General features: G+C 42.3%; 1 protein-coding gene across 4 annotated transcripts in view; it reads left to right on the forward strand.

Moving 5' to 3' along the window:
* Positions 1–15,433, forward strand: part of STAT1 (signal transducer and activator of transcription 1) — a 630,302-nt gene that overhangs the window by 574,513 nt on the left and 40,356 nt on the right. For all 4 annotated transcript variants that reach the window (XM_073558164.1, XM_073558167.1, XM_073558166.1 and 1 more), the window contains one exon: positions 4,149–4,224. In XM_073558164.1, the coding sequence (XP_073414265.1) occupies positions 4,149–4,224 (76 nt within the window). The remainder of the gene's footprint in view (positions 1–4,148; positions 4,225–15,433) is intronic.

The following is a 15,433-nucleotide window of genomic DNA, read 5'->3' on the forward strand; positions in this document are numbered from 1 at the left end:
ACAGCACAGTCCAACATGGTATATAGCACAGCCCCCCTCTCCCCCAGCACAGCCCCACATGGTATACAGCACAGCCACCCCCCAGCACAGCACCATGGTATACAGCACAGCCCCCCAGCACAGCACCATGGTATAGAGCCCCCCTCCCCCCAGCACAGCACCATGGTATACAGCCCCCCCAGCACAGCACCATGGTATACAGCCCCCCCAGCACAGCACCATGGTATACATCTCCCCCCAGCACAGCACCATGGTATACAGCTCCCCCCCAGCACAGCACCATGGTATACAGCTCCCCCCCAGCACAGCACCATGGTATACATCTCCCCCCAGCACAGCACAGCTCCCCCCAGCACAGCACCATGGTATACAGCTCCCCCCAGCACAGCACCATGGTATACAACTCCCCCCCAGCACAGCACAGTGGTATACAGACCCCTCCATCACAGCACCATGGTACAGTACTCACTGTTTTAAAAAAAAAACACTCCTCACCTTCTCCTCATGCCCGCACTGCTCCCGGCTCCTGTCTCCTGCTCTGCCTGGTACACAGTGAGAGCGCGATGATGTCATTGCGCACCTGCTGTGTCAGAGGCAGAGCGGGGAATGATGAGAGAGGGAGCATCAGCTGACGCTCTCTCCTCCATCATTGCTGTGAACTCTACCGGCGTCATAGACGCCGGTACAGTTCAATGCGGCGTCGGGGGAGTCAGCGCTGGGGGCAGGCGGGCCCCCCTGCCTCACAGGGGCCCCATAACGGCTGCATGATGTGCCGCTAGCTGGGGGCCCCTGGGGAAGCGGGGGCCCTAGGCAGCTGCCTGGTCTGCCTGCCCCTAACACCGGCCCTGCCTCTGAAAACAGAGTGAGTCAGTCTGTCACAGTAGATAGTGAAGTTTGTTTTATTGAGCCTTTTATACATTCTCAAATTACAATATATGGAATATACAGTGGGGCAAAAAAGTATTTAGTCAGTCAGCAATAGTGCAAGTTCCACCACTTAAAAAGATGAGAGGCGTCTGTAATTTACATCATAGGTAGACCTCAACTATGGGAGACAAACTGAGAAAAAAAAATCCAGAAAATCACATTGTCTGTTTTTTTTTCATTTTATTTGCATATTATGGTGGAAAATAAGTATTTGGTCAGAAACAAGCAATCAAGATTTCTGGCTCTCACAGACCTGTAACTTCTTCTTTAAGAGTCTCCTCTTTCCTCCACTCATTACCTGTAGTAATGGCACCTGTTTAAACTTGTTATCAGTATAAAAAGACACCTGTGCACACCCTCAAACAGTCTGACTCCAAACTCCACTATGGTGAAGACCAAAGAGCTGTCAAAGGACACCAGAAACAAAATTGTAGCCCTGCACCAGGCTGGGAAGACTGAATCTGCAATAGCCAACCAGCTTGGAGTGAAGAAAACAACTGTGGGAGCAATAATTAGAAAATGGAAGACATACAAGACCACTGATAATCTCCCTCGATCTGGTGCTCCACGCAAAATCCCACCCCGTGGGGTCAGAATGATCACAAGAACGGTGAGCAAAAATCCCAGAACCACGCGGGGGGGACCTAGTGAATGAACTGCAGAGAGCTGGGACCAATGTAACAAGGCCTACCATAAGTAACACACTACGCCACCATGGACTCAGATCCTGCAGTGCCAGACGTGTCCCACTGCTTAAGCCTGTACATGTCCGGGCCCGTCTGAAGTTTGCTAGAGAGCATTTGGATGATCCAGAGGAGTTTTGGGAGAATGTCCTATGGTCTGATGAAACCAAACTGGAACTGTTTGGTAGAAACACAACTTGTCGTGTTTGGAGGAAAAAGAATACTGAGTTGCATCCATCAAACACCATACCTACTGTAAAGCATGGTGGTGGAAACATCATGCTTTGGGGCTGTTTCTCTGCAAAGGGGCCAGGACGACTGATCCGGGTACATGAAAGAATGAATGGGGCCATGTATCGTGAGATTTTGAGTGCAAACCTCCTTCCATCAGCAAGGGCATTGAAGATGAAACGTGGCTGGGTCTTTCAACATGACAATGATCCAAAGCACACCGCCAGGGCAACGAAGGAGTGGCTTCGTAAGAAGCATTTCAAGGTCCTGGAGTGGCCTAGCCAGTCTCCAGATCTCAACCCTATAGAAAACCTTTGGAGGGAGTTGAAAGTCCGTGTTGCCAAGCGAAAAGCCAAAAACATCACTGCTCTAGAGGAGATCTGCATGGAGGAATGGGCCAACATACCAACAACAGTGTGTGGCAACCTTGTGAAGACTTACAGAAAACGTTTGACCTCTGTCATTGCCAACAAAGGATATATCACAAAGTATTGAGATGAAATTTTGTTTCTGACCAAATACTTATTTTCCACCATAATATGCAAATAAAATGAAAAAAAACAGACATTGTGATTTTCTGGATTTTTTTTTCTCAGTTTGTCTCCCATAGTTGAGGTCTACCTATGATGTAAATTACAGACGCCTCTCATCTTTTTAAGTGGTGGAACTTGCACTATTGCTGACTGACTAAATACTTTTTTGCCCCACTGTATGATTGTAGCCAACTACTCTCTGCATTCTCTATTTGAAAATAATTTAGCAATATTATTATTTTATGATCGGTCTCAATAATTTATGCAATTTTTTTATAATAATAATAATTGAGATGTTGTTGCAATGTCGTAGCAAAATCAGCTATGTTATCACTTTATCTCACGATTGTCCGAAACACACAAAAAATTGCAGATGCTGTTTTTTCCATCTTTTATTCTCCAATATACTAAAAAGGAAGGCTAATGTTCATTTAATGTTCTTAAAATAGAAATCTACTCCGCAGCTATCTCATACTGCTAAGCCAATTTCCATCTCACCTTGGCCAAATTTTCAACTGTATGTGCTAGTGAAATTTTTGGAATCTTGCATTTTTAAATTTCACACTTCATTCAAAAGTCCCATTACTGGTTTGTCATGTACCACAACCAATACATTATTATATATTCCCAGTAAGGGTATGTGCCACACTGTGTCTCCTTCAGGTGGATTCCGTCTGCAAAAGAGTCCCCTAAAATGAACATAATGCACAGCAATGTCAAAACGATGTTGCTGTGCACATGTTCTATTTTATGTCACTTTTTTCAACCACTTCAGGGCTGGGAAACCCTGAAACTGCTAAAAGAAGTGACATGCTCAGTCTTCAGGTAAGTGTGGAGTAAAAGACACCAGTGGCGTTGCTTGGGAAAATTTGGTGGATGCACTGGTGTCTCAAAGAGGCTGTGGACACATACCCCAAGGGAACATTTAAAAACAGACATGTCAGCTATTTGTACATAAGGGCCCAGTCACACATAGCGATCTCGCTAGCGAGATCGCTGCTGAGTCACAAGTTTTGTGACACAACAGCGATCTCACCAGCGAGATCGCTGTGTGTGACAGCGATCAGCGACCAGCCCCCCTGCCGGTATCGCTGATCGCTGCAAGAAACCTCTGGACATTTCTTTCGTCGCTGATCTCCCGTTGGCCAGCATGCATCGCTGCGTGTGACAGGCGGGAGACCAGCGATCAGCTGGTAACTAACGTACACATCGGGTATCTCAAGGACGCACTTCCCTTGGATACCCAATGTGTACGTTAGATACCAGCTCCCTGCATCAGCGCACTGGTAACTAACGAACACAGCGACGCCGCGCGCTCGGCGTCGCTGTGCTGATCGCTGGTGAAGCTGTCTGTGTGACAGCTCACCAGCGATCACATAGCGACTTACCAGCGAACCTGACACGTTGATATCATTGTCGGGATCGCTGGTAAGTTGCTATGTGTGACTCCAGCTTTAAACTACTTGCTATAGAAATGTCCCAATAGGAGCTAAATGACTGATCCCGAGTCAGGAGATACGTTATGGCTGTCATCTACATACTGTACATCCTTTATCTTGTCTTTTGTAAAAGTTCATACTATGTTTGAAGTGTAAAGTAAGAGGCAAGCGATTTTTCAATGTGATTTTTCTGAGTAAATTGCAGTAGAAGAAAAAGGTACAAATAGCACCAGAAAGTAGGTGAACAGCAATTTAACTACATTGAGCAGACATATTTTAAGTACATATCTTTGTGCTCCATAATTAAAAGATATAACATACTTTTTGTTTTCCAGCTCCTGAACCTATGGATCTTGATGGACCTGACCAAAAGGGATACATCAAAACAGAACTAATTTCAGTATCTGAAGTGTGAGTATTTCACAGATTACATTAAGAAAATAAATTTATATGTATACAGTACACTATGGCCAACAATATGTTGAGATTTATTGACATTTATCCTAATTAGTAGTTTTTTTAACCTTTAGGTAGTCGCGTAGGGTCTATTGGACTCTAAGTGAGTTTGTTTTAGTCATATTTCCGCAAGTATGGAAGGTAGATAACCGTCCATTTTAGTAGATTTCTAGCTTTAGTGCTCCTCCCACCTCAGTGCATTGGGAGATCCAGTGTCGACTACACATGCCACAGCAAGGTGCCTGAGGTTCATTGATTGCAAGAAATTTATGTTCAATGAGCACCATAAGATATTTGATTCTTGTGCCAAATAATTACTTGTTTTTTCACAGTACTTAAGTAGATGTTTAAATTTTGTTGATTACTAAAAGTTTTAAATTACAGTATATACTCGTGTATAAGCCGACCCCCGTATAAGCAGACCCCCCTAATTTTGCCACAAAAAACTGGGAAAACTTACTGACTCATGTATAATCCAAGGGTGGTGCTGCACAAGGGTTCATGGTGGTCCAAGAAGATGCTCCATAGATAAAACCCCCCCATATATTGATGCACAAGGGTTAATGGTGGCCCAACAAGATGCTCCATAGATAAAAAAAAAACAAAACATATGCTGCTGCACAATGGTTAATGGTGGCCAAAGAAGTGGCTCCATAAATACCCCCCACATGCTGCTGCACAAGGGTTAATGCTGGCTCAAGAAGATGCTCCATAAATACCCCCATATATTGCTGCTGCCGCAGTTAAAAAAAAAAAATGACATGCTCCCCTCTCGTCGCTGGGGTCCAGGTGCTGGGGTCGCCGCTTGTTCTGGCCCCCGGCACTGGCGATATTTACCAGTCCCCGATCCATCGCTGAGCGCCGCTGTGTCTGCCGGGTCTCTGCAGTGACGTTCAGCAGAGGGCGTGCACTGACTACCTCATCGCGCCCTCTGCTGAACGTCCCAGCCAGAGGACCCGGAGACACAGCGGTGCACGGCGGTGGAACGGGGACAGGTGAATATTGCTCTGCCCACCGTCATACTCACCCCCTCCTGGCGCACGGTCTTCTCTGCAGCCCCTGCTTCTCCCTCGGTCGTCGTCTTCCTGCATTCAGCGGTCACGTGGTACCGCTCATTAAAGATATGAATATGCGCATATTCATGACTTTAATGAACGGTACCACCTAACCCTGAACACAGGTGCAGGAGACCTACGGAGAATCGGGCTGCAGAGACGTGCTAGGAGGGGATGAGTATGGTCTCAGACACCCCCGCTCCCCCTTCCCCGCCGACCCCGGTATATGACTCGCGTATAAGCCGAGAGGGCGACTTTCAGCCTTAAAAAAAGGGGCTGAAAATCTCGGCTTATACACAAGTATATACTGTATCGATTAGCTGAGATGTTGTACCTTAAGTTCCTAAATAAAGTAAAAATTCTTCTTTAATATATGTTGATTATTTTTTTATATGAAAACTGGGGTCCCACGGACACCACATAACTAATAGTGTAAGTATTTTGGTGCTACTAACTGAAGTGTAATTGTAGCATTGCCAAGGACACCTTTGCCGCTGGTAAATGAAACGTCAGATCTACTAGATCTTACCTGGTCAAAAGTAAGTGTTATTGTGAAGTGAAAAAATGTAGGGTGACAGCAGTTTAGGCACAATTCGGTAGATTAGGGAAACTAACAGCACATGAAGTGAAAAGGTCACTTAACCTCTAATGCTTCACTCAGTTTCAGACTGCCTTTGGAAGTGCCATCAGTACAAAGACTATAGGTAGTGCGCTTCATAAGAAGAGATATCACGATAAAGCAGCTATGCAACACCATAATATCACTTTGTGCAATGCCAACCAACTGTCAGTTGGTTTGTTGTAAAGCATTCCATTTGTGGCCTTTGGAGATTGGAAACATGTTCTCTGAAGTGAATATGATAGCTTAATACTTGAATCCAGGTGGTTGGACACAATAGATGGAGCTTTGACCTCAAACCTGAACACATTTAGAATGAACTGTAATGCTCATTACACATTAAGCCTTTTTTTTGGACAACATCACCACCTGACTTTAAAAATGCTCTTTTGGCAGAGCAAATTCAAATTCCCACAGATACTAAATTGTGTAGTAAACCTACCCTGAAGAATCAAAGCACATTTACAGTAGCTGTATATTGTGACACCTGCACCCACTCACGTGGTAGGACATGGAAGGTTCTTAAGCAGCGAGAGAACAGTACGCCCCTGTCATTGGTTTACTCAGTTTGATAAGGCACAAAAAAGTAGATAGACCATTGCCCTTAAAAGATGTCCAAAATCCTAATTGCTGTACATGGAGAAACCTGCAGTAGCCGGCGACTGAAACATGTAACCGTAAGTAACGCTTGGTGGCACCTGTGTTCCACCTGCGTGTCACAGACCATAAATGATGCGTCGAAACTCCTGAGAATGAGTCCAGCTCACACTTTTAAAAGGTACACTGGGTGAACACTTTATCCGATCCATTATGTCCTGTTAACCGCAGACAGCGGCAGGACTTTTTTTCTAGCAATTGGCTTTTCTTGTAATGAAGTATTCCTGATCTCCTGATGAGCCCTAATGGATAGAAATGTGTTGAATGAATACTCTGAGCCTCTGTCTTGACTCCTCATTGATCATGTTCCAATACCCTGATGATTTTGTCTCAGTTTTTGGCCTTCTATTTGGGAGAAATCAATCCTTGTTTTCTGTTATATACATATAACGGATTGACATTTTGGTTTGATATGATTTAAATGCATCTTTACTATTCATATCGTATACCCAATAAACTTAATGTTAAATTGGGACTGACATATGGAAGATAGAGTTCCAGTTCCATTGAGATTGCATATAGAGGAACAGTGACTGGCATTGAGTCAATTGGATTCAGTTTTTTGTTTCACTTTTTCACGCTTTGTTGAGTACATAAAATAACTGCACTAGTCTTAGTGTATCAACTGATTCCTGGACTGTCTTGGACATATAGAGATAACTGGATCTACTGGATATTTTGTCTTTCTGACTAATTAATGAGTGTCATCTATTGATCTGTTTTTATAGTGTCAAGTTTTTTTTTTTCATTTTGGGCTTTGTTTAAACCTTTTAAATGTATTAAAGTTCAATTTTAGGTCCTACATGCTGATATACTTTGTTCATAATAGTCGGATATATCCTTTGCTAAATAACAGTAAAATTGGATGCGCTTCTCTTGCTCATATTGAGTCTGGTATGACAGGATTACTCACAACCAGGGATTGACACCAACCACTGGCTAACAGAAGTAAAAGACATCTTTTCTGATTGTGATTTCACTCAAAAGAAATGCGCTCCATCCTTTAACTCTGCTTTGAGGGAACTAACAAAAACTTATAAAAAATCAAATATTCTCCTGTTGGGAATCACAAGCATTAGAGAATTATATAAAAACTGGGATTATTCCTTGCCACATGAGGATCTCCTTAGCCCCAGGGTTTATATACAAAAACCCTGATCTCCTCACAAGGTGGGAAAGGGAAGTGACCAACAGTTCCTTAAAGCTGATGTAGATTCTATTGTATGAGGAATGTATTGCTTTATCTAAACTGAATTAAACCTTGAAGGAACAGGTAGAAATAACAAAAAAAAATTTCATCAGACCCTGATTTTGTCTCCAAGGAACACATTTTGGAGAATTCCTTGGAGAGATGTCAGTTTAAGGAAAAGAAGCACAATTCATTTGTGACCTTCAAGATTTCAAGGAAAATAAGGCATATATTACCTTAATTTCCCTCGGGATCAATAAAGTGTATCGTATCGTATTTATCCAGTAGGAAGAACTACCACACACATTGAGACAGAGTATTCCTGTCACGGTTCCACCCCTCAGTGTGTCTGGGATAGCTCAGTCATCCAATCTGGTACAGGGATGTGCTGAGCTGTCAGTGTGTTGATTGACAGCTTGACTATCCAGTCTGAGACTGGGAGGCGCTGGCTGTCTCCAAGTGTTCATTATCCCAGGTGATTATCATGCTACTTAACTGAGCTATTTCCCCCAGACCTCTGCCAGATGTACAAGTGAGGTTTGCCTCTATGTGGCTTGAGTTCTGTATGCTTGATCTCTCTTTGCCCGACCTGGGCCAACATTCTGACCATCCTTCTGTTTAACCCCTTCTTCTCTGGTCCATTATGCTTTTTGTATTCTTTCCTCGGAACGTTACCTGACTACGCTTTTGTCTCTTCCTTCTGTTGATGACGTATCATCTTAGCTTTTGACTTTGGATTCCTTGACCATTCTGACTCACAGCTTGGCCATGAGAAGGGACTAGCGTCACAATTCCTCCACAGATAATGAAACTTATGATTTAGATAACCCCAAGAGATCATTCAAAAGTAGACAAAGGGGGTGAGGGAGAAGCTATCAGAGGACTTTTAACAGACAAACAAAATCAAACAGACTTTTTTTTAGACCAGGATAATTTTTCTGGGAAACTGTCTCAATCCCACTCAGTCAGACTTATCCACACAGGTCCTAAATCTTTCCTCAAGAAGCCTTAACGAGGAAGAGATGTGTGTCCTAAGCAAAGGTCTGTCCTTTGTCCCCACCTCGGACTTCGACAGATTTGAAATCATTAAAACCATCCATCTCTTCACTCGAAAATTAAAATGGCGAAAATATTTTGTAAAGGAGGATAAACGGGCCTGTGTGGATCTGGGAGTGTCAGACTGTATGCTACAGAACATTGGCCTTCTCTGCAATCTAGCAGACACTAATCCCCCAATTCCTTGGATGAGGGGCCATTCACTGAGCTAAACAAAAAGAGCACAAGCATGCCACCTGAACAGAGTGACCCATCACTCAGACATTTTTATACATTTAGCGACTAAGGAGTTTGAGGATTTGGATACCACATTCATTAAAACAATATAGAATCTATCTAACTGAGAAATAACCTGCCTCAAAAGGCTGGAAAAAGACAAGGCGATTACTATAAAGCTGACAAGGGGGCAATGTTGTAGTACCGAACACATCAGATTATCATCAGATGTGTATCTGAATACTTTTCTGCCCAATGATGAAATGATGACAAAAGTATTCTAGGAGTGATACCTTTATTGGCTAACCAGAAAATAGTATGTTTGCAAGCTTTCAGAGCACAAAAGCTCCTTCTTCAGGCTATTTTACAAATAGGTAAATAAGAAAAAAGCACAACATTTAAGGGATACTACAGTAGCTCATTTGTTCGTGAGGTGGGAGGTGTGATGCCTCCTAAAGATAAACCAAGGAAATCCAATTAGGCTTTTATTACAGGGGAAGAGTCTTGAGGAGATCATTTGCATATTCCCAGTGCCTTCTGGGATAAGTGAAGAGTCTCCGCGAGCTCAACGATCACTGGGTTTTGGCCGTTGCAGCTGAAAAGAGGAAATCGGAAAAACCGCTCATCTTTCATCGTTTTTAAGAAATCTCAAGATGGAAGAGGCCAGGAGCCATTTGGTGAGCTGCATTTCTTGCTACATGTTCAAAGATTTACCAGTGGAAAAGCCAAACTTCACATGCCACAAATGCAAGCTTGTGACCCTGTTGGAGGAAAAGTTGCAAAATCTCGAAGAGAGGTTAGCTACGTTGAAGATCATTAAGGAAGGTGAAGAGTTCTTGGACAGAGCAGAATTATCTCTTCATGTTACAGAAAGAGAAGAAATTCGAAGTGCACCTGAAGAAACAGAGGATTGGAGACATGTGACCCAGAGAAGCAGGAGGATCAGGAGGCAGTCAGCACCAATACTGCTCAGGAACCAGTACCAGGCTCTCACGCAGGAAAACGATGAAGAAATACATCAGGATAAGACTTTGCCAACAAACAGCAACCTTGTACGCCTTCAGAGTCCTCCTGGATGGAGAAAGAAAAATGTTGTGAAGAAGAAACGGAGAGTGGTGGTCATGGGGGATTCCCTGTTGAGAGGAACAGAGGCCGCTATCTGCAGACCGGATATAACTTCAAGAGAAATGTGCTGTCTTCCAGGTGCAAAAATTAAAGATGTGTCTGACAGGATATCAGGACTCTTCAGACCTACAGATGACTACCCATTCCTGCTACTACATGTGGGGACAAATGACACCGCAAGAAACGACCTGGAAACCATCTGCAGAGACTTTGAAGACTTAGGCAAGAAAGTGAAAGAACTGGGAGCGCAGGTGGTCTTCTCTTCCATCCTCCCAGTGGATGGCCATGGAACAAGGAGGTGGAATAAGATTCTGCAGGTGAACAACTGGCTACGTCGATGGTGCCGTCAGCAACGATTTGGATTTCTGGATCACGGAGTGAACTACTTATACGATGGACTACTTGCTAGAGATGGGGTGCACCTTACGAAGACTGGAAAGCAGGTATTTGGAAGTCGCCTTGCTACACTTGTAAGGAGAGCTTTAAACTAGAACAACATGGGAAGGGAAGCAAAAGACCAGAAAAAGCCATACACCTGACAAATGCTACTGAGAACTCTGCTATTAGAAGTGGAAAGGAAGAACAAAGACGAAAGAATCTAATTAAAAAAAATATTGGAGAAAGAGAAACCAATCACAAACTAAAATGTTTCTATACTAATGCACAAAGCATGGGCAACAAACAAGGAGAATTGGAACTACTAACACAGGAAAAGAAATATGATGTCATTGGAATCACTGAAACTTGGTGGGACAATACACATGATTGGAATACAAGACTAGAAGGATACAACTTATTTGCAAGAAACAGACTTGATAAACGAGGAGGGGGTGTCGCATTGTATGTTAGAAACGCGTATATCTGCACAGAGATTGAAGCTTCAGAGACTGGGAGTTCTGTGGAAACTGTTTGGGTAAGAATACAAGGACAGAACAATGGAAAGGACACCATTGTAGGCATTTACTACAGGCCGCCTGTGCAAGCTGAAGATATGGATGAACTCTTTATGCATCAAATGGCCAAGTTCTCCAAAAAATATGACATAGTTGTCATGGGAGATTTCAACTATCCAGACATTTGTTGGGAATCTCTCTCAGGCAAAACTAACAGGTCAAGGAAATTCTTATCCTCTCTTGCTGACAACTTTATCTTCCAAAAGGTAAAGGAGAAAACAAGGGGAACTGCTACCTTGGATCTAATCCTTATAAACAGGGAGGAAATGGTTGAGGAGGTAAAAGTGGCTGGGACCCTAGGAGGTAGCGACCATGCTATTTTAGAATTTTGGATAACTAGAGGCGTAAGACCTGTGAAGACTCAGACGTCAAGGTTAGATTTCAGAAAGGCAGATTTTAAGGGATTCAGAAAGAGAATTGGAGGGATCCAATGGCTGGATATCCTTAAAGACAAAAATGTCCAGGAAGGATGGGAAATCTTGAAAAATGAAATTCTCAAAGCACAGTTGTTAACAATTCCGAAAAGAGGGAAGAATAGGAAGCATTTAAGGAAACCAGGATGGATGAACACAGAACTTAAGCACATGCTAAAAAGGAAGCAAAAAATGTTTATAAAATGGAAAGAAGGAGGCATATCTAAAGAAGAATATAATGCTGTCTGCAGAACCTGCAAGGCACAAATCAGATTATCTAAAGCTGAAAATGAATTGAGGCTTGCAAGAGATGTCAAAAGCAATAATAAAGGATTTTGGGAATATGTCAAAAGTAAAAGAAAAGTCAAAGATGCTATAGGATTTTTACAGGATGAAAATGATGAAATGGTAAGACAGGATGTTGAGAAGGCTGAACTTTTAAATTCCTATTTTGCATCTGTTTTCTCTCAGAAAGGAAATGTAACATCAACTGTTATTCACTGTCCTATTAAGGGAATAGAAGAATCCAGGATATCTATAAACAGAAAGATAGTGAGGAAACACTTAGCTAACCTAAATGTATTCAAGTCTCCAGGTCCAGATGAATTACACCCCAGAGTACTGAAGGAGATAGCAGAAGAAATTTTTGAACCCCTCTCCATAATCTTTGAAAATTCTTGGAGAACAGAAGTGCCAGAAGACTGGAGAAGAGCAAATGTTGTTCCTATCTTCAAAAAGGGGAAGAAGGTGGACCCAGGCAACTATAGGCCGGTGAGTCTGACTTCTATACCAGGAAAGATCTTTGAACAAATTATTAAACAACATGTATGTCAATACCTGGATAAGAATGAAGTGATTAAACAGAGTCAGCATGGGTTTGTAACTAATAAGTCATGTCAGACTAATTTAATTTCCTTCTATGATGGTATTACTGATTGGGTGGATCAAGGAAATGCTGTAGATATAGTATATCTTGACTTCAGCAAAGCATTTGACAAAGTCTCTCATACAATCCTTATTGAAAAAATGACTAAGTATGGAATGGACAAAGCAACTGTTAGGTGGATTCATAACTGGCTTAGTGATCGGACCCAAAGAGTGGTCGTAAATGGCTGCACATCCAGTTGGAAGAATGTCTCAAGTGGGGTACCACAGGGCTCTGTCCTGGGCCCTGTATTGTTCAACATCTTTATCAACGATTTAGATGAAGGAATTGAGGGTAAACTGATTAAATTTGCTGATGACACAAAGCTAGGAGGGATAGCTAATACTAGAGAAGAGAGAGAGAGGATTCAAAAAGATTTAAATAAACTGGAGAAGTGGGCAGCAACTAACAGAATGGTTTTTAACAGGGAGAAATGCAAAGTACTACATCTGGGCAATAAAAATGAAAAAAGCATATATAGAATGGGAGGAATAGGGCTAAGTGACAGCACATGTGAAAAAGACTTGGGTATACTAATAGATCACAGACTGAATATGAGTCAACAGTGTGATGCAGCAGCAAAAAAGGCAAATGCAATTCTAGGATGTATTAACAGAAGCATACAGTCTAGATCACGTGAAGTAATTATTTCCTTCTACTCCTCTTTGGTCAGACCTCATCTAGAATATTGTGTCCAATTTTGGGCACCACATTTTAAAAAAGACATCAACAAACTGGAGCAAGTTCAGAAAAGAGCGACCAGAATGGTGACCGGTCTGCAAACCCTGTCTTATGAGGAAAGGTTGCAGGATTTGGGAATGTTTAGTTTGCAAAAGAGAAGACTGAGAGGAGACTTAATAGCTGTCTACAAATATCTAAAGGGCTGTCACATTGTAGAAGGATCAACTTTATTCTCATTTGCACAAGGAAAGACTAGAAGCAATGGGATGAAGCTGAATGGGAGGAGACACAGATTAGATATTAGAAAAAACTTTTTGACAGAGTGATCAATGAGTGGAACAGGCTGCCACGAGAAGTGGTGAGTTCTCCTTCAATGGAAGTCTTCAAACAGAGGCTGGACAGACATCTAACTGGGATGATTTAGCGAATCCTGCTTTGAGCAGGGGGTTGGACCAGATGGCCCAGGAGGTCCCTTCCAACTCTACGATTCTATGATTCTATGATTCTACAAATGGAAATACAGTGGGAATGATGTTCTTAGTTATCTGGAGTCCTTCTGATGGAGGTGTGAATTGTATCCATGTAGTGAGTCATAAATCCAGGTGTTAAATTGAGTCCTAGTGTCAGAGTTGAACATCTTTATCATTTTGAATTCCCAAATTTTTCTTTCTCTGTCATCCTTAAAATTACCTTTTAGTATTAAGACTTTTAAGTCCGTCATACAGTGTCCAGGTCCAGAGTAATGTTTTCCCACAGACGTGTCCATTTCATTCCTGATTGTGTGTCTGTGTAGATTCATCAATGTTTGTAGTTTTTGCATGGTTTCCACAATATAGATACTTCCAGGGCACCCCGTACATTGTATTATGTACACCACGTTGGAGGATGTGCATGAAAAGGAACCCATGACCTTATAGTCCTGATTTGTGTTTGGTACGCGGACTATATTTGTTTCTTAATAGCTGGGTTGAATGATAGAATCATAGAATCGTAGAGTTGGAAGGGACCTCCTGGTCCTTCTGGTCCAACCCCCTGCTCAAAGCAGGATTCACTAAATCATCCCAGACAGATGTCTGTCCAGCCTCTATTTGAAGACTTCTATTGAAGGAGAACTCACCACCTCTCGTGGCAGCCTGTTCCACTCATTGATCACCCCAACTGTCAAAATGTTTTTTCTAATATCTAATCTGTGTACAAGTTTTGCATTTTATTGTTACATGGGAATGTACCAGACACTGAGGTGATGAGAGGACACTTCTGACAAAGAGATTCCTTAAGTTAGGGGGCTGTTTGTAGGAGAGAAGTGGCAGTTCTGGGAATATGTCTTTCAATTTGTGGTCTCTGTGGAATATGGGTTGGAGATCAGCACCAATTTTCCTAAAGATGTTCATGTGGGGTTGTATCTGAGTTGGGAAATATGTTTCTTTTGGATAAAGTGATATGGAAGAGGTAGATATGTTTTCTCACAGCGAATATTGGACTTGTGTGAGAAATGTAGTCTTGTATATGCCGGTTGGTCTCCCCAACATAAACGAGACCGCAGGGATATTTGATAGCGTATACAACAAAGGACATGTCGTAAGTAAAAAAAAAACATATATTGATACCTTCCCCAATATGTGGGTGAAAGAAGCAATCACCCTTTTGTACGTTTCAACACTGTAGACAGTGAAGACAAGGGAAGGTCCCCTTCTTAGGGGTGTCTAGAAAGGTATGCAAAGATAATTTCCTAGTGCAGCCTACATCTGCCCTTACGAGCTTATCACGTAGATTCATTCGTCGTCTAAAACTTGGTAGAAAGGGAGATTTGAACTCAATTTGGGGATAACTGGCTTTAAGTAAATGCCAGTGCTTCTGGATACTTTTGTGTGTATGATACATAAATGGATTTGATGTGTGGATTAAAGGAATCCTGGTACCAAATTCCTTAGGTGACCTCCTGAGGGGCTGTCCCGTATCAAGGAATTTGTTATGAACTTTGTCAAGTCTAGTGTTTCAAGTTACTGGATTGTAGACAATTCTGGTGACCTGTCCTAATTATGAGATAGGTATGGATTTCTTGGTAGCTTTAGGATTAGGGTGGCAACTTGAAAATAATAATTATTATGATCTTTTTCTGTCACAAAAAGACTGCCTTCGTCTTTCATAATTGTGGTATCTAGAAAGCTCACTGAGTGAGAATCATAGTGGACAGTGAACTGTAATTAATGCCAGACTTGATTGAGTTCCTTATAAAAGGAGAAAAGGGAGTCCAACGAGCCCTCGAATGCAGATG

This window comes from Dendrobates tinctorius, unplaced genomic scaffold (assembly GCF_039654945.1).
Source record: "Dendrobates tinctorius isolate UK_male_01 unplaced genomic scaffold, ASM3965494v1 ptg000254l, whole genome shotgun sequence".
Lineage (NCBI taxonomy): Eukaryota > Metazoa > Chordata > Amphibia > Anura > Dendrobatidae > Dendrobates > Dendrobates tinctorius.